At 41.7% G+C, this 27,761-nt stretch overlaps 1 protein-coding gene across 4 annotated transcripts; it reads right to left on the bottom strand.

Annotated features, from left to right (window-relative positions):
* Nucleotides 1–1,545: 1,545 nt before the first annotated feature.
* LOC110153825 (serine/threonine-protein kinase WNK4-like) lies at nucleotides 1,546–25,654 on the bottom strand. 4 transcript variants are annotated; one of them, XR_008632527.1, is made up of 24 exons: nucleotides 25,494–25,654; nucleotides 23,656–23,908; nucleotides 17,461–17,633; nucleotides 17,036–17,256; nucleotides 16,318–16,475; nucleotides 15,813–15,901; nucleotides 15,013–15,232; nucleotides 13,764–13,931; nucleotides 13,543–13,693; nucleotides 12,029–13,293; nucleotides 11,882–11,952; nucleotides 10,923–11,157; nucleotides 10,604–10,717; nucleotides 9,900–9,978; nucleotides 9,444–9,551; nucleotides 8,908–9,305; nucleotides 6,297–6,348; nucleotides 5,429–5,469; nucleotides 5,281–5,346; nucleotides 5,128–5,191; nucleotides 4,256–4,595; nucleotides 2,890–3,159; nucleotides 2,496–2,587; nucleotides 1,546–1,868 (listed from the first exon to the last, which is right to left on the bottom strand). XR_008632527.1 is itself a non-coding variant. In XM_055156267.1 (24 exons), the coding sequence occupies exons 2-24, from the start codon at nucleotides 23,902–23,904 to the stop codon at nucleotides 1,860–1,862; spliced, it is 4,572 nt and encodes a 1,523-aa protein (XP_055012242.1). In that variant the 5' UTR covers nucleotides 23,905–23,908; nucleotides 25,494–25,654; the 3' UTR covers nucleotides 1,546–1,859. The 4 variants fall into 4 exon arrangements, 3 of the variants coding, with proteins under 3 accessions (XP_055012242.1, XP_055012243.1, XP_055012244.1); XM_055156267.1 differs by having other exon boundaries at nucleotides 2,951–3,159; XM_055156268.1 differs by having other exon boundaries at nucleotides 2,951–3,159; nucleotides 23,656–23,905.
* Nucleotides 25,655–27,761: the final 2,107 nt, after the last annotated feature.

Below are 27,761 nucleotides of genomic sequence, written 5' to 3'. Positions count from 1 at the left end.
TTACTCCACCAACGCAACAGTTCTTAGCGGCTTTTTTTGACCTATATCTTCCTCGCAGTTCGCACAAAGTTTGTTGCAATGGCGACAAGAATCCAGGAGCAGTTCGCCCCAAAAGAAAGTCCGTTTTTGAGGTCACTGAAAGAAGAAGACAAGGGGAAAAGCAGCGAAGCCAAACTAAGGTGATTCTTGAAGATTCATTCCAGCGATGGAGCGACTGAAGCAGACGCAGGGTCTAAAGACTGACGCACTGGTCGCCAAATTACTCCTGGACAGGTCACTTCTGCTTATTATGAAAACGTACTTTATTTCCAAGAGCTAGACAAACGTTTTTCAGGACACAAAAGCGATATCCTTTGTCTGAAAACGTCATTTTCAAGGCAAAGAAAGAGTCCGCTTGCTGCTGCGTGTTGTAGCTTGTTCATTCGCACTGAATCTCCGCGCAACCTTCTCTGCACCCCTTTCCTGCTCCTGTCCCCGCTGCCCGATCCACTCTTCCCCCTGCTCCTCACTTCTCCGGGCACGGAATCTCCGCGCACCGCTCCCCTTTCCTCTCTCCCTGCTCCCCTGTCCTCTCCTCTCTCCCTGCTCCGCTCTTCTCCCTGCTCCTCACTTCTCGTCCACGAATGAAATGTCCGCACACCCGCTCCCCCCGCTCCTCACTTCTCCGTCTTGCCTAACCAACACTGTAGTTAGTTGTTTACAAGTCATGTGCACCGGCTGTAAACAAACCTGTTTCTGGCGTAAAGAGGAGGCGGGAGGAGGCGTTTCTACGTAGGAGCTGTAGGGGAGGGGGGGTGGTTTCACGCATGCGCAACATTTGAAAAAGGACAAACAGTCGCTGGATTTCTCGTTCCTTGGAAAATCCTCTATACAACCTTTAAAGCGGGCCTATTCTCCAAAATCCACTTAATTTTTTTTAAGGAGGTTATTGTTGTTTCCCCTCAAGTTGTATTTGGAGTGATTCATGCATGTTTGAGTAATCTTTAATCGCTTATTTTGAGGACACCATTTTGCCGATCATCGCCACTGATACACGCCCACTGCTCTACGTACTTTATTCTCCAGTTTTATTTTGTTAATCAGTGATACGTGTAGGATTCAGCAGCATTGCGTAGTCATTTTGGTACAAATGAAAAACAAATATCCATCAGAGGTGCCGGCGCTTTGTTGTGGTGACGTTTGCGGCGACGTCAGCACAAAAGTCAGGATTTATTTCTTTTATGAAGTCGTTTTACATGAATGTTGTGATTTAAAATGTCCAAATTATAACAGAACGATCCACAGTTGTTATAGATTAGAACTATATATGTGGCTCTATATATACAAGCGCAATATGTCTTCTTTAAAAACGTGAAAACAGAACAAGTTCATTTTCAACATGATTGCAGTGGTCCAAAATTATTCCTCACTTACCTTATGCATTCCGAGCATCCTAATTATTCACCAAGATGAGTTTATAAGCACTTTTCACAACTCTCCAAAGCGGAATTTTACTAACAACTAGCATACTATCCGCGCACTTCCAGATGATCAGACAATAAACGCTTTATAATTAGATGCAGATAATACACAAATTTTAATCTCAAGAGCTGCTTATACAAAATGCGTGTACTAGGGCAAGACGTGTTTTGCCCAAATATATGAAAAAAATGTAATAAAAATCAGGTCCAGTGCCTTTAATATTCCCATGTTGGCTGAAGAATCACAAATAACACAGCACAGCCTCATAGCAGTACACAGAAATAGTTTAAAGTGGCAAGTGAAAAAGCCTCAATATTAAGCTTATAAAGTGCGGAAACACAACAACAACAAATGTGAATCCAGTCTCCGAACCTGAGGTAAAGTGTGTGTCTTCTCCTTTAAGTGTTCTGTGGAAAAACAAAGCAAAAGTTAAAGGGTTAATATCACTCCATTTTCTGATCTATGTTATAATGTTTCCTCATCACAAACATTTGTGGTTTTTTTTTCATTCACACATGTTTAACACACAAACCCTGCATATTTAGGCTGAGTTCTTCCCTATAACTGAAAACACTCTGTTGCACCTGGTGATGTCATGTGGTAGTACAGAAAGAGTTCCACTGTGATTTTAAACTCCATACATCATACATCATTCTTCATTAGGATCATTTAGATAATTTCAGCCAATCTCTATTAAACTAAAGATAAAATATATCTATTAATAAAAAATAAATAAATCCTGTTTCATGACATTACAAGGTGGAACATTATTTTGAATTTTGAAAATGTGGATAGACTGATAAAAAACATGGAGGATTTCAGCAGTATCGATGAGTGAAACTGTTAATGTGAAGTGAGACACTATGAAGGGCAGAGGGACCAGACTGATATCCCTCTGTATAAAAATACATCAGTCTGGACCTGCCAGGCATTCATATTCTACCCACTGTGGTCTAAGTGCTCTATGCTTGTTTATGTAACAGTAACATGTGCAGTACTCTCTCTGTCCTGTCGCTAACACTCTCTAGACTCACCATCGTGGTCGCGTCTGGGGCAAAGGTCACTCCTTTGACCCTCTCCTGAGATCCACTGCTGCTGCCGCCCAGAGAGCCTTTCCTCATGATGCCTGTAAGGACAAATAAACCAGTGACTACAGATATTAAAGGGTCTGTACCTGATTAAAACCATAAGTCAGGAACATGTTTAAGTTTGAACTTTTAGCCCCGCCTACTTAGTCCTTTCTGTTGCGGTGATATTAAACTACTGTCTGGGGTAATGTTAGGAAGTTGGTTTTCCATGATTCTTAAAAATGTGCCTGATTGGATGAAAAGAGCTGACACTATCAGTAGCTTCTATATTAATTAATACCAGAGAAAATATATAAATATAAGCTATATAAATTGACATTTCTTATTTAGCATCTTTTACCAAGTGATGCATGATGTAAAGAGCAGGTACGGGCACTTTACGGTGCAGTATCACTCCTCACCAGCAGGCAGAATGTGCTCCAGGCGGTGCAGGCTGCTGTGTCTGGTGGAGCCTTGGTGGGGTCCGGTTTTGGAGAGCCTTCTTGGGCGCGGGTGCAAAATGGCCGCTGGTGCCATGATGGCAGCAGGGGGCGTTTTCCCTAAGCGCACATACAGCTGCTCGATCTCTCTCTTCTGGTTGGCCTGGAGCTCCTGCACCTGCGCCAGGTGTCTGAGGAGAGACAGGTGCGGTACACTTACACTTTACTACTGTTAAATGGTAGTATATTAGTACAGTTATGTTGTGGCTACACGCTACTTCATTTATTATTGTAAGGTGACTCTCAAGTTTTTACATCAGTTACATCCTCCGTCCTACATGAGGATAGACTGGCGGGTTAAATGGACTCTAAAGAGAGAAATGTTGATTTGTTCCATATGAAACCTGACCAATGAGCATCTTCATTTCCATGCGTCACTAAAATAAACAAAGCTGATTGGACGGTCATGTTTGGTTCTGGCTTGAGGCATGACAGGTGTGAGGACCAGACTATATCAGGCTGGATCTGCCACACAACACACTTGAGCACCAGTAAATAAATACATGTTCCACAGTTAGGGAACCACTGCTGTGGAGTACAGCCCCATTTCCAGCAGTCCAGCTCAGAGGCACCGTACCCTGCTCTGTGTCACAGATAAACTAATGTGACTGATTGGTCACTTGTGAAACATTCCATGTATAAAGAGCCTCAAATAATCACCATTTTAAAGGTCTGACAGCAGATCAACGCTTGTGTGCATTTACTTTTTCATTTCTGTTTTACACAAGAAGACCTTGAAATCACTTCCCAAAAACTGTATTTTGCATTGCTGCTCCAAAATCTTGTATTTCTTTTTTTTCCTTTTTTGGCGACAAAAGGTCACAAAGCTAAAGTAAAATTCAGCATTCAATGCTTCAAACCAATAGTTCAGTTTTTGTGATGTTACGTGAACATAACCTATTTATAAACAGCCCCCTGCTGGTGCCCAGAGTCAAGACTAAACATGGGGAATCAGCATTTCAGTTCGATGCAGCTAAAATGTCGAACAGTCTTCCTGACGATGTGAGAGGGGGTCTACTACCTATATGTTTATTGAGGAACGTTTAACAGTCACCATGGTAACACAAGGCACACATCAGCAATAACTACAAAAAAGATAGTTTGAAACCTTAATACAAAGTGGATTTAAAGAGCTCATTTTCAGGAGCCTGTGATCAATATGAGCATTCATGGTCCTTTTTAGGAGTTTGATTTTCAACAAAAGGTGAGAGTGACTAACTGACATACCTGTCTTGTAGCTCCCGTAGCTCCGCCCACATGACATCATCCTCGTTCTCGCTCTCTGATTCGTCAGAGCTCATGTCCGTCTGGTGTCTGCCGTAATGTGATAGGCTATTTCCAGAATGCCGCTCCTCCGATTCCTTGTCTCTGTCCTGATTGGTTCGTGCAGAGACGCCGACCTGTGAGTGGCCACTGCTGCTGCTGCTGCTGGTCTCGGAGCTGCTCTCTGATTGGCTGGGACGCTGAGGGGGCGGGGAGTGCCGTGTGGGAGTGGCTTGGGTCAAAGATCGATTGTCTTTAGAGGCGGAGACTTGGAAACGCCCCACTTTAAACCCCTGCTTTTTTACTGTTAAAAATATCAAAATGGAAAAAAAAATTAGAAGAAGCTGCACCTTGTGAAAAGTTTTAAGTAACATGTCCTTTGAAAAATTGGGCATTGTACTTCTATTGGGTATTACCATATTATCTTTTATAGTGGCTACAATCCAAAACAACAAATTAACGTTTCTGATGCTTTCTGTCCCACTTCCCTTTGCTCTCTGTGCTAAGACATTCACCTTTCAGAGCGCCGTCACAGCACAATCAGAGTGCATCCTGCTAATAAACCTATTGCACATTGCACCAGGTTTGTGAAGTTGTAGTTTATTGTTTTGTATCCTGCGCTAACCAATGAAAATATCTGTGTAAGTAGGTGCTTTGTGTATTTGTGGACAGGGAAGACGTCTGTGCTTTTGTCTCAACTGGATCTGACTAAAGTTTGATTTTGATTTTGTTTTCAGTGAGAATCGATCCAGAGTGACACTGTGTAGAACCAGGTTAATCATCTCTATGGATACAAGCTGGGAAGTTACATAGTGCTGCTTTAAGTTGTTACCTACCTTCTTGAATAGGAGCTAATCTGGGCGACAGTCTTTGCGAAGGGGATGGAGGAGGAGACATGAGCTACAGAAAAAAAAAACAGGCAAATTAAACAACTAAATTAATAATAATGATGCAGAAAAATTACAACATTTTACACGTGGAAGCCTTACAGATTTGTTCATAGGAGATAATTGAGGTGACAGTCTTTGTGAAGGAGACGGAGGAGGAGAAACGAGCTACACAAAAGAACAGTCAAATTGAAATGTAATGCTGCTAATTGTGCAGAAAAATCATACGCTTTTCATATCAAAGTCTTACAGGTTTGTTTGTAAATGAGGCGTCACTTCCAGAGTTTGAGCCTAAAATAAACAGTGAAAGAAAAATTTTAATTAGTGTTTAAAGGACTCATATTATGCTATTTTCTGAAGCAAAGCATATTTGTCAGCAACAATTAACTTAAAAACTGTGCAGGATTTATACCTGTGACGCCACAATCCAGGGAAAATTTAAATCAAGAAGAAGACAGCTTTGGATTAAAGGTCCTATACTACACAAAATGAACAGTTTTGAGCTTTAAGACATGTTATAATCTTGTAACCTCCTCAGAAACATACCTGGAGTTTTGTTTCATTCACTCACATTTGAGCAATCCTTTATTATTAGTCTGTTTGCATCTCCAAAACTCAAAATGCTCTGTTCCACCTTGTGATGTCATACAGTGGTAGTTTACAGATACATTTTATCTTTTGTTCAGTAGAGATCGGAAATTCCCGGGCTGAAGTTATCCAAATAATTCTAGTGAAAGTGTATGGAGTTGTGTGGAGCACTTCCTGTATTACCATGAGACATCACAAGAACACTGCTTAAATATGCAGGATTTGTGTGTTAAACATGTGTGAATGAAACAAAACACAACTCCAGGTCTGTTTGTGATGAGAAAACAACATTATAATATAAATAAGAAAATAGTGTAATATGAGGCCTTTAATGGATTAATGAAACAAGCAAAAATGAAGCAAAATACAAATACAGGTATGTTTTTGATGAGGCGACAACAAGTTGGTTAAAAGCTCCGGAAAGTTAATTTAGCTTGATGTGTGCCCTTTAAAGCACAGTGGTGGTGCTTTTCATAGAGCCCCGGTTACATTGTTAACTTGGAGTGTTTCTAGTGTAAAGCATGACTCACCTGAGGAGGCTGGAGTGGAGGTAGAATTAGACTGGAGCACAGGGCTGGCAGGCTGCAAAGAACAACAGGCTGCTGAGACTCTTATGTTTGTTATGTCACACTATAACAGAAAAACAATGAGTAACGGACCGATAATGTGTGTTTTAAAGCAGTGGATGTCAAAGTGGATCCAGGGCTTGGGGTTTGATTGATAATTACATGAATACTACAGTTTCTTATCTGCAAAACTGAACTTTCACCTAAATTTTAATATAAACATGGTTTAAACTTCTGAATCTGATGATGCCATCGAAAGTTGGCCCTTGGGATATTTCGTATCATATCGTTAAAGAGGTCTGTGGCACAGTAAACATTACACAACATGATTAAATAATAATAACCTGGTAATAGCCTCGTTTAAAGGGACAGTTCGGAATTTTGGACATAGGGCCTCATTTCCTAATGAGACAGAGTGTTGTTTGCTATTTGCAGAGGTCGTTGGTGCTAGGCTAGTGCATGTCAACGGCCACTGTTATCCTGCCACTAAAAACAGTCTCACCCACTCCACAAAACACCCAGAGCAAATCTATTATTACTGTACACCAAACTGTCGATGTCTGTGTCAATAGAATAATTTTAGAAGTTAAACTAACCTTGTATCGCTTGAATCTTTGCATGTTGAGGGACTATTTTCTCAGCAGTAGCACATTTTACTGCTCTAGCTGTGATGATTTGAACGTGGTCATATCTGGAACAGGCTTCTTCCTGTGCTCTGTGTGTTGCTATGGCAGTTGTGAGTAAACAAACTTTTACCCCAAATTCACACCAAGATCTGCAGCAGCGCTGCACGCGTACATTTAAAAGTTTCAATTCACACCAGGGCGTCAGAGACTTATTGTTCTTTTTTTAAATTTTATGTTAAGGTGTATTAAGTTAGAATATGTACTGTGAATTAAGTGTAGAACTGCAATGCATTTAGGATGATTATGGCAGATTTTATTGTAGATATTATAAATAAAGTTTACAATATCTATATCTATAAAGCTACATTTCTACTTCATCTTGTATTTGTGGTTTAATGAAGGTTAAACACTCACATAAAACACCTCAGTTTTTTTCTCAATAAGGTAAATTCACCTATAATTAATGGTTCATGTAACATACATTACGAGTGTGATTAAAATCTTATGTACGTATGTAATAAGGCCTATACGTTTATATCTTGATACAGAGTCCTGCACCGACTGATACGGGCAAATAGTTGCTGAAACGGGAGGGTTTTAATGTTCTGAAATTTTACTGGCAGGTAGTGATTTCACATGAGCGGGTCAGGACTACATGCCTACATACCTCCGTGGTGCGCATAGCTCTGCACCGGCCCTTTTGCCCGCTGTCACTCGACAGTCTACACGGGGGAACCTCCGAGCACATTCCGACAGTGAGTCCTAGTTCTGGCTTAGTCCTGAGTCCTTGTAGAATTGATGTCTGACATTGTAAATTACGTTATATTTCTCCACTTTGAGGATTAACTTTTCGTCGTCCATCATTAACCTTTCCTTGGATGCGGTGCGCGTTGTTTATGTCATTGACTTGACTTTGGTTAACTTACTTTGGAATGGCATCGGAAGTTTATTTTAAAATGGCGTGTTTATTTCCTGTCTTTCCCCTGCTAAAAACCTTGGAGACGCTCCGGTGACACTGCAAAATTAGAACTCCAACCTATCTTGAGCAGTGCGTCAGTGTCAGACGGTCATTGGACACGACACTGCCAGTGTGGATTGTCAGACTGGTTAAAATGGAAAGCCAAACCTGCTGCTGCTGGTTTGGCTTGTCTGCTGCTCACGTGCTGTGCTGCGCCATTGCGCCAGTAGTACAACTCGCTGCTGCTCAGACATAAATCCTTCAAATGCAAGGTTGGTTTTACTTCTAAAATTAACACAGACATTTACATGGACAGTCTGGTGTAATAACAGATTTGCTTTGGGTGTTTGTGGACTGAGTAAGTTTTTAGTGGCAGGATAACAGTGGCCATTGACATGCACCAGCGACCTCTGCAAATACAAGGACTGGATGGATTATTTCAAAAGGAAGTGTCTCCACACATCTACAGCACTCTGGCTCACTAGGAAATGAGGCCCTAATGTCCAAAATTCTGAACTGTCCCTTTAAAACTGAGCTGGAGACAGGTCAGAACTCTGTGGTGGAATTTGCTGTGTAACTGTCAGATTGCAGATATGTGGACCTGGTTTATGGTGCACATTTCAGTAATTACTGGGCCTATTCACATGACAACAAAAACTGACAAATTTTAATGTCTTCTCTGTCAGAATAAATAGCTTCAGAACGTGGTGCCAAAGAAGTCAGATGACAGGACTTTAAGACTATGTTACTGACTTCCTAAGACAGTTGACAATGATGAGTGCATGGGCTACATCCTATAGGGGCTCAGGCCTAACAAATAATTTTAAGATTTGTGGATCATGAGTTTGAAGATTTTTTTCAAAAACAGTGAATCTCCCGTAGAGTTATACAGGCGCCGCCCTCCATAGAACTTGAACACAGCCTATTACCATGCTATTACTCTGTTTCAGAACAGAGCAAACACACATTTATATAACAAGTGAGCTTTTACCTGTGCAGGTGGGGATGGGATGTGGCCTGAAGCTGTAGGTGGGAGCACAGGAGCCCCCGGCGGTAGCTGACTGTATGACGGATGTTGCTGCAGGGGCCTAGGGGGAGACATGGGGGGAGTGGGGGGAGAGCCATATGTAGGAGGAGCTGGAGGAGCTGGAGGAGCTGGAGGAGCTGGAGGGGGATGAGGAGGAGGAGGGGGCATCCAGTTCTGTGCCACACTCATCGCCAGAGACAGAACATTGGACAGGGAGAAGATGGGCTGGTCTGGATGCGGCCAGTGGGAGGCTGCAGTTTGGGGCATCGGCGGTGCTTGTGTTTGGGGGTGGTACTGATAAGGATACGGAGAAGGAGGCGGAGTCTGAGGCTGAGGCTGAGGCTGAGGCTGAGGAGAAGAGGCTAGAGAAGACAGGATAATAATGTGTGATTTACATATTTCAAGTTTAGGAATTGCAACCATCAAATGATTCCCTACAAATGCATTCATCTTTATCCAAGGAAATGATATAGAATGTTAAAAAGTGCTGATTTAGTTACCTGAGGTGTTGTGAAAAGACTGAGATCTAAGTGACCTCACAGGGGGCGTGGCCTCTCTGTCCACATAGAAGTCTACACCCACCGTGGCTGGAGCAGTGTCAGCCATTTCTAGAAACACAGAGTTTGTTTAGATTCATTAGTTAATGATTGTTTGAATGGAGACAAGCAGGAGTCAATGAGTTTTTGTTAATAATATTAATGCAATCGTCTAATACAGAGCTTTTCCAGGTATTCAAAGATGCTTTACAATTTGGCGCATTATTCATTCACTCCACACACTGGTAAGTTACCAGGTCCAGCCCTGCTTAGCTTCAGACATGAGACAAGATCTGGATTTTGGCAAGAATGTTCCAGAACATGGCATTAAGTGCATCTGTCTTATATTTTTGAGTTCACAGGATCTGTGGTTTCATATGAGATATGAAATGGTGCTTTAAAAACATAATGAAATGTTACCCGGCAAAGAGGAGGACGAGTGGGACCTTGACAAAGTTTGCACCGGTAGAGGCAGAGGTAGAGGTAGAGGTAGAGTTGGCTGCAAATAGAACAGATGATCAGAAAACACAAAACATTTATGGATGAACCATAGAACTATAATAAAATCTGGAAGATGAATCCAAGATGGTGCCATATTGTTTTCAAAGGCCTGTGCTCAATGGCACATGGGCCCCCCAGAAAAATTACTTCACTTCATTCACTTCTGCATTTATTTATTCAGTAGGGGCTAGAGCCTCCCACCCGTGCGCCGTAGGTAATGTGCATGGCGTGGAGCGTTTGGACCAATCAGAGTGAGAGCTGCTAGAGCAGGGCTAGGCTAAGTCTTACAAAGCTAACTTTTAGGCACTTTGAGGATTTAAATTTTTTTTTAAAGTTTATGTTGTGAAAATAGAAAAGAATCTCTACAAAATCCGACCTTTGTGCAGGATGTCAATGACCTGTCAGCCAAATAAGGGCAGTTTGAATTCCCCCAAAATGCATTGCTGTGCTGTGCTTCGATGGGAGAATTCTTTCTGGGCCAAAGCTCCCAGGAGCTGCACACTAGTCGGCCACTAGAGCAGCTACTAGTCGGACTTGAACCGGGACAGAGGGGGAATACCTTATCCAGTTTTTATTATAGATCCATGGGAGGAACCAGGAAGTGTTTAAAATGTAAACCTTACCTGTGCTTCCTGTAGTGGACTGGGCTGATTCATAGACTCCGCCCTCTTGATGATGTCATACATGCGGTCGATAAAAGCGTCTCGTTCAGGTTTCAGAATAAAGTCCCTGTGGATCTAAAAACACAGTATCAGTGTAAAGAGTTCAAATTTAAGTTTGTTTGGCACTAAAGAACTGAAAACAAGAAACTACATCAACTTCTATGTAATGTGTACTATGGTAGTGGGTCTGGGTCTACACTACACAGAATTGAAAAAGTCCTGTCCCCTTAAGAGAGGAGTTAAGGACAGAAGTGACTGAATAAGTATCTTCTTTCTGTACCATGACTGAAGCGATGTCCTCGGGGTTGTCTGCATCCAGGTCAAATTTGTAGGTGACCACTTTGTTATCGTGAGTGAACAGCTGACACTCCACCACCCGGTCCAACAGGGAGGTGATCCGGAGACGTGCACGCTTCTGGAACGCCTTAGCCTTGGCGCGGCGGGTCAACCGGATGCTACGCTCTGATTGGCTCTCGTCCCTGTCACTCATCCCAGACATCACATCGGAGGCAGAGCTAAGAGCAAATACAGAAATTCAGGTTTAACACATAAAAGAGCTACACTTCATTTTTGTACAAATAGTCTTGCCCCAGTACAGATATATTATAAAATCAGCTCTTAGGATCAATATGACACCGCTGTGTGCCATCAACAAAAGCATTTTATCGTCAGCAACCAGAAAGTTAGGTGTTGTGCTCTGCAAGCTAGTTGTTTAGGAGGTAAATAACTTTGGACTGCTGCCTTTTTTACTCAATTTGTTTTTCCACATTTCTAAGACAGTAAATCAGTGGTACAGTGGCTTTAAAGCTACTATTTGCAATCATGGCTGATCCGCCCCATTGCATTCTCACATATCACCACTAGGTGCTATCTACATTACTGCTGTCTGACTGTGTGCCAGCTTTGGCCTGACAGAAGACCAGAGAGCAAAGTTGAACCTGGCCAGGTTAAATTGGAGGGGGCCCAGGTGAGGGGTCAGGTGAGAGGAGAGGAGGGGAGAAGTCATGCAAGGGGAGGGACCAGGTGAGGGGAGGAGGGAACAGATTTCACATCTGAAATACATACCAAAATCTAAATAAATTTGTAAATATTATATTCATTTATTAAATTATTTGTTATCCAGACATAAAATATCATAAGATAAAGCATTTTTACAGCAATTATATGAGCTTTTAAATAATAATAATATAATAATGAGTAGTAGTCATAATTTTTGGATTGATTCTTAATATGGTTTACCTGTCCACAGGTGAGGAAAACCCACTCGTAGAGCTTGGCACTCGCTCGGGATTCTGGGAAACGGCGATGCTCTGTGCAAAAATAAAAAAGAATTCTGTAGAAATTATGTCACCAAAATAGTACTGCACTTGGATGACATCGGCTCACCTTTGGATAACGAAGCACAGGAAGAGGAGGAGGTTTGGAGGTGCGTTTGATAGGAGGAAAGAGGCTAAGAAACGGAGAGTATACGGAGGCAGGATTTGTGATGGGAGGGACAGAGTTTGCAACCTGAGGGGCGGGGTTTACTTGTGGCACTGGACTCACCAACGCCGACGGAGGGGCAGTATTTGGCATTTGATTGGCAGGGTTATAAGACAAAGAGGCGGGGCTTCTGACAGAAGGAGGAGAGTTCATTTGAGGAGGGATGTTGTTTGGCATTTGATTGGCAGGGTTATAAGACAAAGAAGCAGAGCTTCTGATGGGAGGAGGAGAGTTCATTGGAGGAGGGGCTTGGTTTGTCATTTGATTGGCAGGGTTATAAATCAAAGAGGTGGAGCTTCTGATGGGAGGAGGAGAGTTGATTTGAGGAAGAGCAGGATTTGTAATTTGATTGGCGGGGTTAAATGTCGGGGGAACGGGGTTTGTCATTTGATTGACAGGGTTATATGGAAGAGGGGCGGAGTTTGTCAGTTGATTGGTGGGGTTATATAAAGGAGGGGTGGGGTTTGTGACTTGATTGACAGTGTTATATGGAAGAGGGGCGGAGTTTGTCAGTTGATTGGTGGGGTTATATAAAGGAGGGGCGGGGTTCGTAATTTGATTGGCGGGGTTATATAAAGGAAGGGTATGGTTTGTGATTTGATTGGCCGGGTTATATAAAGGAGGGACGGGGTTTGTGACTTGATTGCCAGGGTTATATAAAGGAAGGGCGGGATTTGTGACTTGATTGGCAGGGTTATATAAAGGAGGAGCGGGGTTTGTAATTTGATTGGCGGGTTTATAAACCAAAGTGGTGGAGCTTCTAATGGGAGGAGGAGTGTTGATTTGCAGAGGGGCGGGGTTTGTAATTTGATTGGCGGGATTATAGCTCAAAGAGGTGGTGTTTCGGGAAGGAGGGGCTGGGTTTAAGACTAAGGAGGCAGGGTCATAGGCAGGAGGGGCGGGGCCATAAGATTGAACTGAGGTTCTGGTTGAAGGATTTGAAATGGGAGGGGCGGGACTACTTTCTTGATTGCCGGGATTGTATGATAAAGACGTGGTATGTCTGGAAGGAGGGGATTGGTTTACAGCTGGAGGAGGGGCGGCGTTTAAGGCAGGAGGAACAGGGTTAACACTTTGAGAGGCGGGGCTTTGTGGTGGAGAGGCGGGGCTTGAGACTGGAGAGGGCGGGGCTTCTGCAACGCCAGAGGAAACTGATGAAGCACTTTCAACTGAAGAAAGAGATGAAGTTTAAGTTAATAAAATAGGAGAGCAAAGTAAGTTCAGAACAGTGGGCATGTTGTGAAACGTGCTTATAAACTCATTGCGGTGAATAATTAGAATACTCATGCATAAGGTAAGTAAGGAATAACTCTGGACCCCTGTAAACTGTTTAAAATGAACTAGTTTTGTTTTTCACTTTTTAAAAATGAGATATAATGCCTTTACCCTTTTTAATCTATAGAAGTCTGGACTCTTACTTGAGGCTATAGATGCAGTGGAGGCTATGGAGCTTGGTTTTCTTTCTTCTTCCACATTTGCTCTGCTGGAAAGACTACTGATCCCATAATCCAATGGGCTCAAGGTGGATCCTGTGGGCGGGGCCTGGAACCAAGGATCTGAAGACATGTCCTAGAAATTCAAATGATTTAATTTGTATGAAAACATTCAATTCAGTGTTTGCCCCAAAAAAGACAATTACTTGGCTTAATGGAGATTCTGGCTTCTGATTGGTAAACTCGAGAAGGCTGGCATCATCGTCGACCAATCGTTGCATCTTTTCTCGTTGGCGTTTGACAGCGTTCACTCTGTACCTGATCGCTTTAGTCACCACTCTGTAGTCTGCTTCACACACAAAGCCTAAGATGACCTGGAAACAAGAGAAGAGGCATTCTATTGTCAAGTAGGGCCAGTTTTCCCTGACAAATTAAGAGTTTCATTTAAAGTGCATGTGGCAGGTTTTCATGGTTTTGGGATAGCACCTGTGGTAAATATTTATCATAGCTTTACATCACCTAACCGCAGCAAGATGGATTCTCTTGATATTTGTGAATTCACAAACTCACAAGAATCCATCTTGAAGTGTGTCTGCTGTAAGGTTCAAATTCACCCAGCAGATGGTGGACCTATCACAGAGCAGCACTGCGGTGTGGGCGATACCAATGGTGAAGTGCTCAAACGAAAAAAAACAAACATGGCAACGCTAACAGACTATAACCTGAAAATTGCGCAGAGGGTCTGATTTTTGACCTGTTCAACTGTGACTTCTTCGACCAATTTATTTGTTTCATTTGCATGAACTGAACTGGTCAAAACCTTGAGCAAACAGATCAGTGCAGAGAAAAACATCTAAGTCAAATCAGTTGAGTGTAATACTGTGTTTTGTGATTACAGCTATATGGTATTTTAAAAGTGTTTTTTGCAAAGTTCATTTAATTTAAATGAATGAGAAAACACGATGATGTCACGTCAGCCATTTTGGTAGGCAAAAAGCATCCGTATCAACAAGTCAACATCAACAGTTATTGACGCACATGAACAATCGTCATACATCAGTCCAACATCAACTGCGTCAACAGTTATTGGTGAGTTTTAACTTTTCAAAGTAACGTTTTTGATCTTCAAGATTCAGTGAGTTAGAGTAAGATGATGAAGTCATGACAAAACAATTAAATGCAAAGCATCCTTGAAAATAAGAGGAGTTATCTCATGGCAGACATACACAACGCAACTGTCAATGCAAACAAGCAGCCCGACTGACTGTTTGCCTATCCAGTCACTGCACACGTGTGAAAAACAACATTTTCTCGTATGGCGAACAAAGGTTCTAGTGGACAGAAAACATTTGTACTGTTTCAGGTCAGTAAAATAATGAAAATAAACTCAAGCTAATGACTATCTTGATTAGTGCAACTTCTGCAAATGACTCAAATTGGGTTATGACGTCGTACCATGTCCTGCGCCACCAGCTCGGGGTTGTCTTTGGACATGTCAAACAGGAACTCGATGGCTTTGTTGTCTTTGTACTTCCCGTGCAGCTTCCTGTTTCCCTCCATCTTCAGCCACAGCTTTAGCGCCGGCTTCAGGCCATCGTCCTCCTCTGCAACCTCCACTTTCACTCCCAACTCCTCCTCGAAGAAAGGGTGTTCGATCAAATCCTGCACTGTAAACCTGCCACAATACATATATAGAATTATAGATAGTGACTCCAATGTAAATGCAAAACAATGTTATGTCAGTCTATCTCTATTTTGTTGACTTTTGTTGAATATAATATTTCCTCACTGTTTTCCTTAAAAGTACACTATGTCATATGTTTGTCAAAATTATCATTTTAAAGCTTTGCCAGGAATGTTCCACAGAATGGCATTAAATGTACCTGACTTTTTTTTTCCCAATTACCAATGTTTTTACTGCTCAAAATGAGACCTTCTTGTCTCTGTGCAGATATACAAGTTTAATGTCAAAGTGTGGAACATTCCAGGTAAACAAAAACATCTCCATGGAGACAAGCAGATGGCAGGTCCTTCAAATGAGTTGCGTAGAGCACCTCTAATAACTGGACACATTTGGGCTTTGGACCTTTGTCAATGTAATATTTTTGCTCACAGTGTTCACCAAATGATGAAAAACATGTTTTATTATCTATAAAGACAGATGGAAACTAGAAGTGGTCCCAATGAAATACGCATATATATATATTTTTAATTTTATTTAGTTTTTACATACAGTAGATGAATTTTGGTTTTACCTCTCAGCGCTGCTAGGTCGGATACATCCTTCAATGATCTCCTTCAGCTCCGGAACTGTCACTTTGTTGAAACTGTCCGGTTTGATTCCCTGAAAACACACACACACAGGGCTGTCACGGCAAATTTTGAAGTGTTACATAATGTTGCTTTAAAGCTACTATCTGTAATTAGAGCACTCGACCCACCCCTGTTGTATTCTCACATATCACCACTAGATTGGAGATGCTACAGGCCACACCATATGTGACGCAAATGTGGCAGAAGACCTTTCAGAGGAAATACTTTGAAGAAATGAACAAAAGGGACTCTGTTAAACTGCACTGAGACATTTGACTAAGACAAAAGGCCACTGAGAAGCAGAGTGTAAATGTTGCTGCAACAAAACTTGAACTGAGTGAGTGAGTGTTGTTTCACTATGGTAACCTGGGCTGCGTTCTGACACTGAGACATAGCCATCTCCAGAATGTTACACAGTGTTGCTTTAATAGAATGCATTTGTCTTACATTTGTGACCTTCTTGTAGATTTGTGCTGGGTTATTACACTCGGAGTACGGATATTCAGAAGTGGCCATCTCCAGAATGCACATCCCAAACGCGTAAACATCCACCCCCTCGTCGTACTTCTCCTCGTACATCTCTGGAGCCATGAACTCCGGGGTCCCTGAACGCAGCACGGAGAGAAACATGAGATCACACAGGGGTCAGTGAATGCAACATGGCCTGGAACAACATTTTTATTAAAAAGCCAGTATCTAATTTTTAGCCATGTATTTGAACAAAATGTGTCTTGCCCCAGTACAGAGATACTGTAGAGCAAGGTCGAGGTCAAAATAAGTCCACTGTCCACTGTCTGGATCTACTTTATTGGCTGAGAATAAGTAAGTGTGTGTTAGTATGGCTGCTCTTGTGGCTGACTGGCTGGCACGCTGAGCAGTTTGTGAACTTCTTAAATAGTATGATACATAAATTAATATTTGGGGATTTTGAGCTGCTAAGAAGAGCAGCTTGTGAAGTTAAAGACAACTGGATTGTGTGATTTGAGCAGTTTTTCCTGTACCCTTGGTGACCCTCAGCTATAGCTCTGAAATGCTACAGACTTTTTACAACAATGTTACAGGCTTTTTACACCAAAAATGGCAGAAGACGTTCCAGAGGACTTTGAGGGGATGACCTGTCTCATCACCCACAAGTAAAGTGATTTGATTTGAAAACAGGTCTCACCGATGACACTCTTGGCGAATGAGTTCTTCTTGAGCGTGGCGAGCCCTAAGTCTCCAATCTTGATGGAGGCGGTTGGTCCAGTGATGAAGATGTTGTCACACTTGAGATCTCGATGGAGGATGGGAGGAGAGCGAGAGTGGAGGAACTGAAGACCCTTTAAGATCTCAAAGCTCCACCTCTGCAGCAACTTCAGCTTCATCTGACGGAACCTGCGCAGGTATCTACAACAAGAACAGGGGTGATGGTGAATAAAGGGGGACACGGTAAGGTTCAGGATAAAGTGTATGAACTGTCAAGGGTAGCTCCAAAAACTACGGCTAATACTACTACTAGTATTACTACTATAGTAGTAGTAGTAGTAGTAGTAGTAGCAGTAGTACACATAGTAGTAGTACACATACATGTGTAGTACACTCCACACTCACGTCTTGAGCGTCCCTGAGGTCATGAGCTCGGTCACCAGCACAGTGCATTTGGCTCCTGGAGCGCTGGATTTCCAGGAGTCGAAGAATCGCACAATGTTCGGATGCTGAAGCCCTTTGAGCATCTCCACCTCCTCTGTGAAGCGAAGCCTCTCTGCACGAGACAACCGCTGGGTCTGAAAGAACATGGGAGTGAGTGAGGTAGAGGTGAGGTGATCTTTCTATCATAAAAATGTGCAACACAGAGTTAGTTCATTTTAAACAGTTTGCAGTGGTACAAGGTTATTCCTCGCTGACCTGCTGCATTCAGAGCATCCTCATTATTCACCATGATGAGTTTACAAACACTTTTCACAATTCTCAGAGACCAGAGTGGAGTCACTACAATGTTGATATCAACTAGCATGCTAAGTGCTGCTTTTACAATATATCTGCACTGGGGTAAAACTAAATTTACTGCATCATATGAAACAATGGGTAATTATCCAATCAGAAAGCAGAATGAGCTCCTCACTAAAGCCAAAGGGCTCTCTCTCTATGATATGTGTCCTCAGTTAGGCAGAAAGAATCAAAATCACAATTTGATTGGAAAAAATATCAAATTAAAAAGGCTGCAGTTTCTTAAGTACCATAATTTTCCTCTACAAACACCAAAATCTGTCTTATTCTGCATAAAAACTGCTAACCCTGTAGTTTAGATCTCTACAAACTTGTTCTGAAATGTGATTCTTATGATTACATAAATCTCAAATTGAATCACAATGTCTGTCAAAAAAAAACAACTAAAACATATTGTCCACTCCTAGTCTTCAGTATATGACAGATAAAGGGCATTGTCATTAAAAAGTCCCATTGCTTTGTTTATGTGTCCTGAGTCTTCTTCTAACTGCTTATGTAAACTTCTCCAGTGAAATGACGTTATAAACCACCAATATAAACCAACTGTAGTTTATGAGCTGTGACTGGACTGACACTAGATTTCATTGTTTTGTTTTGCTTAAGGGCAAACATGGACACGCTCCTGATGACACTAAACAACAGAACTGCTGAGAAATGTGATGGCAAATTTGTGTTTAATAATGTCTTAAAGGTTGGGCTCACATTACATCAAAACATTGTAGAGTCCCTGCAGTTTAAAGGGTCCATATTACACCACTTTCTGTTCTATGTTATAATGCTGTTTCCTCGTCACAAACATACTTGGAATTTCTTTTGTTTCCTTCACACATGTTTAACACACAAACTCTGCATATTTAGGCTGAGTTCTTCTCTCAAACAGAAAACACTCTCTTCGACCTTGTGATGTCATGTGGTGATACAGGAAGTGCTCATCTGTATTTTTTAACTCAATGCACCTTCACTAGAATCATTTGGATCATTTCATCTCTGGAAATTCCGCTCTCTACTAAACAAAAGAAAAAATGGCAGGTGTTAACTTGAAAACTACCACTTCATGACATCACAAGGTGGAACAGAGTATTTTGAACTTAATAAAGGTCACTCAAACATGTGTCAGTGAATGATGGAAACAACATTATAACATCAGAGATATAGACTAGTGTCAAATGGACCTTTAAATTTTAGTCTTATCTCTAAATGTCCTTTCAGTGGTCTACAATCAAACCTTTGTGACTGAAAAATAACAGCGCTTTTCACTTTATAACAAAACAATCTCATTTGTGCTGATATGACAGTGAACTTTGTGCCAATATTGTCTGTATTTCTGATAGTTGAATCATAAGTTCTAGACTTCCCGTCACCTTCATTTTGAGCTGTTCCTTCAGACCTGCTGGGGCTCGGGGTAGTGGTACCATCATGTTCTGTGGGAGTCTAATGTAAATATAGCATTTTAAAGTTGACAAAACAAACTCAATGTCACAGAAGAAGCAAAGTCATTTGTGAGGAAACACGCACGGAAAGATACAAAAGGATGAAGGTTGGAAGGGCTTTTACTATCCTGGTTTAGCCCTGGTTTTGTCTTGGTTTTGTCCTGGTTTAGTCCAGGTTTAGTCCTGGTTTAGGCCTAGTATGGCTCTGTTTTTTCCTGGCTTAGACCTGGTTTAGTCCTGATTTAGTCTGGGGTTAGTCCCGGTTTAGTCCTGGTTTTGTTTTGGTTTAGTCCTGGTTTAAGCCTGGTTTGGCCCTGTCCTTTTGCTGTCTTAGACCTGGTTTAGAGCTGATTTAGACCTGGTTTAGACCTGGTTTTAGTCTGCCTAAGCCCTGTTTTTAATCTGATTTAGCCTCTGGATATCTTAGTCTTTAGTCTTGGGTTTAGACTTGGTATTATCCTTGTTTAGTCCTGGTCTAGATCTGGTCTAGTCCTGGTATAGACCTGCTTTAGCCCTGAATTAGTCCAGGTTTAGTCCAGCTTTAGCTCCAGTTTAGTCCTGGCTTAGTCCTGATTTGGACCTGGTTTAGTCCTGGTTTAGTCCAAAGAAGTGAACTAAAGCAGTGTGATGTCAGCCATAGCGTTCGGCTCCAGTCAAATGAAGTTCATTGAGGCTTGTTGTAGGAGCAAATTTGGAGCCAATTTCATATTAGGAAAAGGAACTTATTTACAAAATAGCAACATAAAAAACAGGATCAGTACAATCAATGGTTAAATATAAACATTTTAAGACCAAAATGACGAGGCACACTGCAGCAGTTACAGAGAGAGGGGTGTAAATTTGTCAGTGTAAAGTCAATTTGAGCCAAAGTTGATGGAACCAGAAGTGCGCCCATGCTCACTTCCTATTTGGAACATTGCAGCTAGCAGCTTAGCTATGTCCGTTTCATATATACAGTGTATGGGAAGTGTGCAAGAGAATCTCAAATGATGACAATGCAGCTCTGGGAAAGTAAAATCTATTTTCATGTTGAACTCTGTCTGTGTCCTATAAGAAAGCTGATAAATGCTCTTGGCCCTGTTTTGTCCTGGTTAAGTCCTGATTTGGTCTTGGTTCAGCTCTAGTTCTGTCCTGGTTTAGTCCTAGTTTAGTCCTGATTTAGCCCTAGGTTTGTCCTGGTTCAGTTGTGGTCTAGTTCTGGTTTAGTCCTGGTTTAACCCTGTTCAGACCTGGTTCAGATCTGGTTCAGAACACCGTTAGCTGCTGTGCTAACAATGTGATCCTCTTTAGCCTGTGTGTTGTTATCATCACCAGCAGCTGCTTGTCCAATCAGATTGTGTGTACGGACCAAAAAGGCTGAGTCATGCTAACGCCTTATCTCCATGTGTCAGCGAGTTCGTGCCAGGACTAAACCAGGACTAAACCAGGGCTAAACCAGGACTAAACCAGGGCTAAACCAGGACTAAACAAGGACTAAACAAGGACTAAACAAGGACTAAACAAGGACTAAACCAGGACTAAACCAGGACTAAACAATGACTAAACAACGACTAAACAAGGACTAAACCAGGGCTAAACCAGGACTAAACAAGGACTAAACCAGGACTAAACCAGGGCTAAACCAGGACTAAACAAGGACTAAACCAGGACTAAACAAGGACTAAACAAGGACTAAACCAGGACTAAACCAGGACTAAACAAGGACTAAACAACTAAACAAGGACTAAACCAGGGTTAAACCAGGACTAAACAAGGACTAAACCAGGACTAAACCAGGGCTAAACCAGGACTAAACAAGGGCTAAACCAGGACTAAACAAGGACTAAACAAGGACTAAACCAGGACTAAACCAGGACTAAACAATGACTAAACAAGGACTAAACAAGGACTAAACCAGGACTAAACCAGGACTAAACAAGGACTAAACAAGGGCTAAACCAGGGCTAAACCAGGACTAAACCAGGACTAAACAATGACTAAACAAGGACTAAACCAGGACTAAACCAGGACTAAACAAGCACTAAACCAGGACTAAACCAGGGTTAAACCAGGACTAAACAAGGACTAAACCAGGACAAAACCAGGACTAAACAAGGACTAAACCAGGATTAAACCAGAGCTAAACCAGGGCTAAACCAGGACTAAACCAGGACTAAACAAGGACTAAACTAGGGCTTAACCAGGACTAAACAAGGACTAAACCAGAACTGAACCAACAATGAACAATGACAAATCAAACCACAGAAAAGTCACGTTTAGATTTGATTCCCAAAGCATTCAGCTCTAGCGTGAGTGACGTGAGAATGACTTCCTGAATAAATGAATGAAGGGTGGAGGAACTTTGAGCGTCTTGAAAGATGCACTGAAACTAATACATAAATGATGACCTCGTTCTCATCATAAACTCATAAAGTCCAGATAAGACACTTTCCTGGTATTTCTATAAACCATTCAACCTGCCGCCGTTTACAATGAACAAAACATAAACTTACCATTATTGTATGTTTTAAAAGTTTAGAGCACTGTTTAACTTTTCCAGTGGAGGGTTTTTCCACCTGCTTGTCTCCATGGAGATATTAATTAAAGGTTGTATGGAGGATTTTTTTTTTTTGTTTAAAATTGTCATTGAAAGTTTAAAATACCATTACAGAGACGCAGCAGCTTTTAATTATGATGACCGAAAAAAAAAGAAAGAATGAAAATCTATCAGTTGTGGACGTAATGAGGCCAGATAAACATCAGCCAATAGAAAACGAGGCTCCCTCTTTTTCCATTGGCTGTTAGGTTGTCAGTCAAACTCCCTACATTTTTAGTGTAACTGACTCGTCGGCGCTCGGGGATTATGTGGTTTATGTGGCGGTTCTTAGAGGCTTTTTCAAACTGTCGCTTCCTCGCAATTCGCACAAAGTTTGTTGCGATGGCAGACGAGAATCCACGACCAGTTCGCCGCAAAAGAAAGTCCGAAGGGTCTAAAAACTGACGCGTCGGTCGCTAAAATATTTCTAGGCAGGTCACTTCAACGGTAATTCTGAACATGCACTGGATGTAAACAAATGTGATTTCTAGAGTAAAGAGGCGGGAGGAGGAGATGTTTCTACTGAGGAAGGTGGCGTCGCACATGCACAACATTTGTAAAAGGACAGTCGCTGTATTTCACTTCCCTTAAAAAATCCTCTATACAACCTTTAATTGCATTGATTATTCCGCAGTTTGGCAATAAACTTGGTCATTACAATGGAGACAGGTTAATGGTCAGATCTATGGAGAAGCAAGTCTGCACATGGTAAGAATTCATGTTTTTTAAGATATTTTTGAGCTATAAAACACCTGTAATTGAACAAATGCAAGGGGAGATATGTTTAATTCCCAACTGTGGAACATTCCAGTCAAAGAAATAGAGACAAGCAAGTAGCGAACCCTACACCCTAGAAGTTACACAGTGCACCTTTAATAAGAAATACTGTAATAAAAGCATAATATGTCATCTTTAAAGAGGAGTTTTTGTTTTTTTTTTATTTCTATGGGGTATTAACTATAACGGGGTTCTTAACCTTTTCAATCTTGACGCCAGACATGTTATGAACAAAGTAACCTTGAGCCCTTTCTCATATTAAATGCATTATATTGTACTGATTGTGGGGCCCCCAAGGAGGTGGTCGCAGCTCTACTTGGTTAAGAATCACTGAACTATAACACATAATATATTTAGATCACCATGTTTCCTTTTATGGTTCTGAAAATGCTATATTTGCCAAAAGCAATGTTTAATAAGTTTACATTTCGTTTATTATGCTCTGAATCCCACTCCCCCTTCAGAGCGCTATCACAACACACAAACTCCTGCACATCTCATCAGGTTTGTGAAGTTGTAGTGTATTGTTTTGTATTGTGCTTTTGTGTATTTAAGGGCCTGGGAGTGAACGCTAGATTACTCAAACATGCATGGATAACATCTAAAACCTCTTCAGGCATGTTTTGCGTAATACCTCCTCTTTAAAGTTGCATGGCGCAGCTTTTCTGGTGGAGGGTCCATCCCCTGCTTGTCTCCATGGAGATGTTATCGCTTTGTCTGAAATGTTTCGCAGTATGACATTAAACCTATTTTCATGGAGACCAAATGAGACCAAGTTACAGGTCAGATCTGTGGAGAGGCGATCCCGCTCACAGTCAGAATGTCTGTTTTTCTAGGTATTTTTGAGCTTTAAACCCACCTGTAATTGAATAAATGTAAGGTAGAGCTGTTAAAGTCATACTGTGGAACATTCTAGACAGAGCAATGACATATCCATACAAACAAGTAGGTGATGGACCTCCCACCAAGAAAGTTACATAGTGCAGCTTTACGTTAACTTCTTAGTTTTGTTTTTACCTGCAGCTCACACCAGGCCACCTCCACTGTGGTCTCCGTGTCCAGACCTTTGAAAACCGTTTTGAAAGATCCTCTTCCGATCTCGATGTTAAACTTTAAGAATCTTCCATTGGGAGAAGACGCCACGGCCTGCAGCTCTGAGTCTTCGTCGACAACGCGCTTTCGCCATAGCAACTGTGGCACAGCCTCCGCCCCCTCCTCCTCCTCCTCCATGCCCAGCTTCCTGTCCTCTACGTCACTCGACAACATTCTACTAAAGAAAAGATCATGAACACAATTATAAAATTTTAGAGTTCAGAAATGTGTTCTAAAATCAGAATTAGTCCTACTTTTAGTCCTGGTTTAATCCTGGTTTAGACCTGTTTTAGTCCTAGTTTAGTTCTGGTTTGGTCTGGTTTTAGTTCTGGTTTAGTTCTGTTTAGTTCTGGTTTAGGCTTTGGTTCAGTCCTATTTTAGGTCTGGTTTAGTTCTAATTTAGTCTTGGTTTGTTCCTGGTTTAGTCCTGGTTTGGTTATAATTTAGTCCTGGTTTGGTCCTGTTTTAGCTCTGGTTTAGTTTTAGTTTAGTCCTGGTTCAACCCTTACCTAGTCCTGGTTGAGTCCTGACTTAGTACTGGTTTAGTTCTGGTTCACTCCTGATTTGAAACGGCTTTATCTATTGCTTAGTCCTGGTGTGGTCCTGTTTTTTAGTCCTGGTTTAGTCTTGTAAATAATAAAAAGTGACATGTTGTATCTTTATATACTGTGGTCTAATCTTGATGGATGATGAATACTAAAGCATTGTTCACGCTCCAGTTAAATATTACATCTGTGTGGAGCTTATAGTGTAACTCTGGTGTCCTACTAACTTTGTCATTGATTACACTGGACCAAGATAAGTCCAAAGTTTAGTTTTGGCTCCGTCTTGGCTCAGTCTTGGTTCAGTCCTGGTTCAGTCCTGGTTTAGACTTTCTTTATGCATGGTTTAGTATTGGTTTAGTCCTGGTTTAGCTCTGGTTCAGTTCAGTTCTGGTTTAGTCTTGGTTTAGACCTGGTTTAGACCTGGTTTGTAATCCTGGTTTAGTCTTGGTTAAGTCCTGGCTCAGTTCAGTTCTGCTTTAGTCTTGATTTAGTTCTGGTTTAGCTCTGGTTAAGTCCTGGTTTAGTCCAGTTTTAGTCTTGGTTTAGCCCTAGCCCAGTCCTACTTTACGTTTAGTCCTGCTTGTAGTCCTGGTTTCGTCGTGGGTTTAGATCTGGTTTAGTCCTGGTTTAGTCCTAGCCCAGTCCTGCTTTGAATTTAATCCTGGTTTAGACCTGGTTTAGTCCTGGTTTAGTCCTAGCCCAGTCCTACTTTAGGTTTAGTCCAGTTTTAGACCTGGTTTAGTTCTGGCTTAGTCTTGGTTTATCCCTGGCTCAGTTCGGTTCTGGTTTTGTCTTGGTTTATCCCTGGTTTAGTCCAGTTTTAGTCCTGGGTAAACCCTAGCTCAGTCCTGCTTTAGGTTTAGTCCTGGTTTGTAGTCCTAGTTTAGTCCTGGTTTAGACCTAGTTTAGCCTTGGCTTGGTCCTGGTTTATCCTGGCTCTGTTCAGTCCTGGTTTAGTACTTTTGTAGTCCTGGTTTAGCCCTAGCTCAGTCCTGGTTCAGTCCTGTTTTAGTGCCGGTTCAGTCCTAGTATACTCCATGTTTGGCCCCAGTTTAGTCCTGGTTTAGTCTTGGTTTAGCCCTGGTTTAGTCTTGGTTTAATCTTGGTGTGGTCCACATAAGTCATACACATAAAATAGAATCCTTAGTCTTGTCTTTAGCTCTTTATTTTCTGAGTGATAACAATCTTGTATAGTTTTGTACAGTTCCGATTACTCACAGTGAATCTGCAGATTGGCTCTTAAACCATAAACAGCTCCTGGTTCATCTTCTTGGACAGACTGAGACATCCTAAAAACAATAACATATCTTTGCACATGTACATAATCCGGTTTAAACAGACATTTGTGTCGTTGTTGAAGTTTGTGGTTGAAAGTGAGAGCTGCGTCAGGCCTCTATCTGATACTGCACACAGGCCACGCCCACTCAAACAGCAAACCACGCCCCCTTCTGCTAAGGCCCCGCCCCTTCTGCATCGGACTCAAAACAGTGAAACCATGTGGGTGCACTAATGTAAACAAACAATGAGTATTGGCTAAACAAAGACTTACTACTAACTACTACTACTACTACCTACTTACATACTACTACAGGCCATCTACAACTACTACTATAGGCCAAAAACTACTACAACACCTACTACAACTACAACTACTACACTTACTACAACTATAACTACTACTGCAACAACTAATACAACTCCTACTACTACTACACCTACTACAACTACAACTACCACACCTACTACAACTATAATTACTACTACTGCAACAACTAATACAACTCCTACTACTACTACACCTACTACAACACCTACTACAACTATAACTCCTACTACTACTACACCTACTACAACTATAACTACTACTACTGCAACAACTAATACAACTCCTACTACTACTACACCTACTACAACTACTACACCTACTACAACTATAACTACTACTACTGCAACAACTAATACAACTCCTACTACTACTACACCTACTACAACTACAACTACCACACCTACTACAACTATAACTACTACTACTGCAACAACTAATACAACTCCTACTACTACTACACCTACTACAAGTACAACTACAACAACTACTACAACTACTACTACTGCAACAACTACTACAACTACAACTACAATTACTACTACAACTACTACAGCTACTACAACTACAACTACATCTACTACAACTACAACAACTATTACTACAACAGCTACTACAACAACTACTACAACAACTACTATTTTTACAACAACAACTACTACTACTACTACTACCACTACTACTACTACAAGAGATACTACAACTACTACAACTACAACTACTACAAGAACAACTATTACTACTACAACAACTACTATGACTACTACTACACCTACTACAACTACATCTACTACTACTACAACAGCTACTACAACTACTACAACTACTACTACTACTGCTGCTACTACTACTACTACTACTACTACTACTGCTATAGGCCAACTACAACTACTACATCTACTACAACTACAACTACTACAGACCTTCTACAACTACTTCTTATAGGCCTTCTACAACTACAACAACTACTACAACTACTACAGTGAGAAGTCACATAAATAAGCCAAATGATGTATTAAAAATTATTTATAAAAGTGTGATGTCATTTGGTTTGTGAACAGTGTAAACAGGATATTGACTTTTAAATATTAGTATGAAAAATTGTGATTATCCCAAAATGTTTATGCCCCAGACTAAAGGACAAAAGGGTCAGAGGAACAGAGGAGAGGGTCAGAGGAACAGAGGAGAGGGTCAGAGGAACAGAGGAGAAGGTGAGAGGAACAGCAGAGAGAGGTCAGAGAGGAACAGAGGAGAGGAGAGGTCAGAGGAAGAGAGAGTCAGAGGAGGGTCAGAGGAACAGAGGAGAGGGTCAGAGGAACAGAGGAGAGGAGAGAGGTGAGGAACAGAGGAACAGAGGAGACAGAGGAGAGGTCAGAGGAGAGAGGAACAGAGGAGAGGGTCAGAGGAACAGAGGAGAGGGTCAGAGGAACAGGAGAGAGGGTCAGAGGAACAGAGGAGAGGGTCAGAGGAACAGAGAGCAAGAGGGGTCAGAGAGGAGCAGAGGAGAGGGTCCAGAGGAACAGAGGAGAGAGGGTCAGAGGAATCAGAGGAGCAGAGGAGAATCAGAGGAAGGGAGGTCAGAGGAGAGAGCAGAGGAGAGGGTCAGAGGAACAGAGGAGAGGGTCAGAGGAGAGGAGCAGAGGAGAGGGTCAGAGGAACAGAGGAGAGGAGAGGAACAGAGGAACAGAGGAGAGGTCAGAGGAGAGGGTCAGAGGAAGAGGAGAGAGAGGAGCAGAGGAGAGGGTCAGAGGAACAGAGGAGAGAGGAGAGAGGTCAGAGAACAGAGGAGACAGAGGAGAAGGGTCAGAGGAACAGAGGAGAGAGGAACAGAGGAGAGGGTCAGAGGAACAGAGGAACAGAGGAGTCAGAGGAACAGAGGAAGA

Source organism: Boleophthalmus pectinirostris, unplaced genomic scaffold (assembly GCF_026225935.1).
Source record: "Boleophthalmus pectinirostris isolate CB_2022bp ecotype Guang Dong unplaced genomic scaffold, ASM2622593v1 HiC_scaffold_20, whole genome shotgun sequence".
In the NCBI taxonomy this organism is placed as follows: domain Eukaryota; kingdom Metazoa; phylum Chordata; class Actinopteri; order Gobiiformes; family Gobiidae; genus Boleophthalmus; species Boleophthalmus pectinirostris.
The sequence above is the reverse complement of the archived record's forward strand: the minus strand, read 5'-3'. Positions and strand labels throughout refer to the sequence as shown.

Bases quoted from the DNA above. Each gene is read 5' to 3' on its own strand.
- LOC110153825 (XM_055156267.1), bottom strand. From the start codon at position 23,904: ATGTTGTCGAGTGACGTAGAGGACAGGAAGCTGGGCATGGAGGAGGAG. The intron at 6,349-8,907 runs GTAAAAGCTCAC...TGTTCTTTGCAG, and splicing joins TCCCATCCCCACCTGCACAG to CCTGCCAGCCCTGTGCTCCA. The intron at 2,588-2,950 runs GTGAGGAGTGAT...TTGTCCTTACAG, and splicing joins GGAGCACATTCTGCCTGCTG to GCATCATGAGGAAAGGCTCT.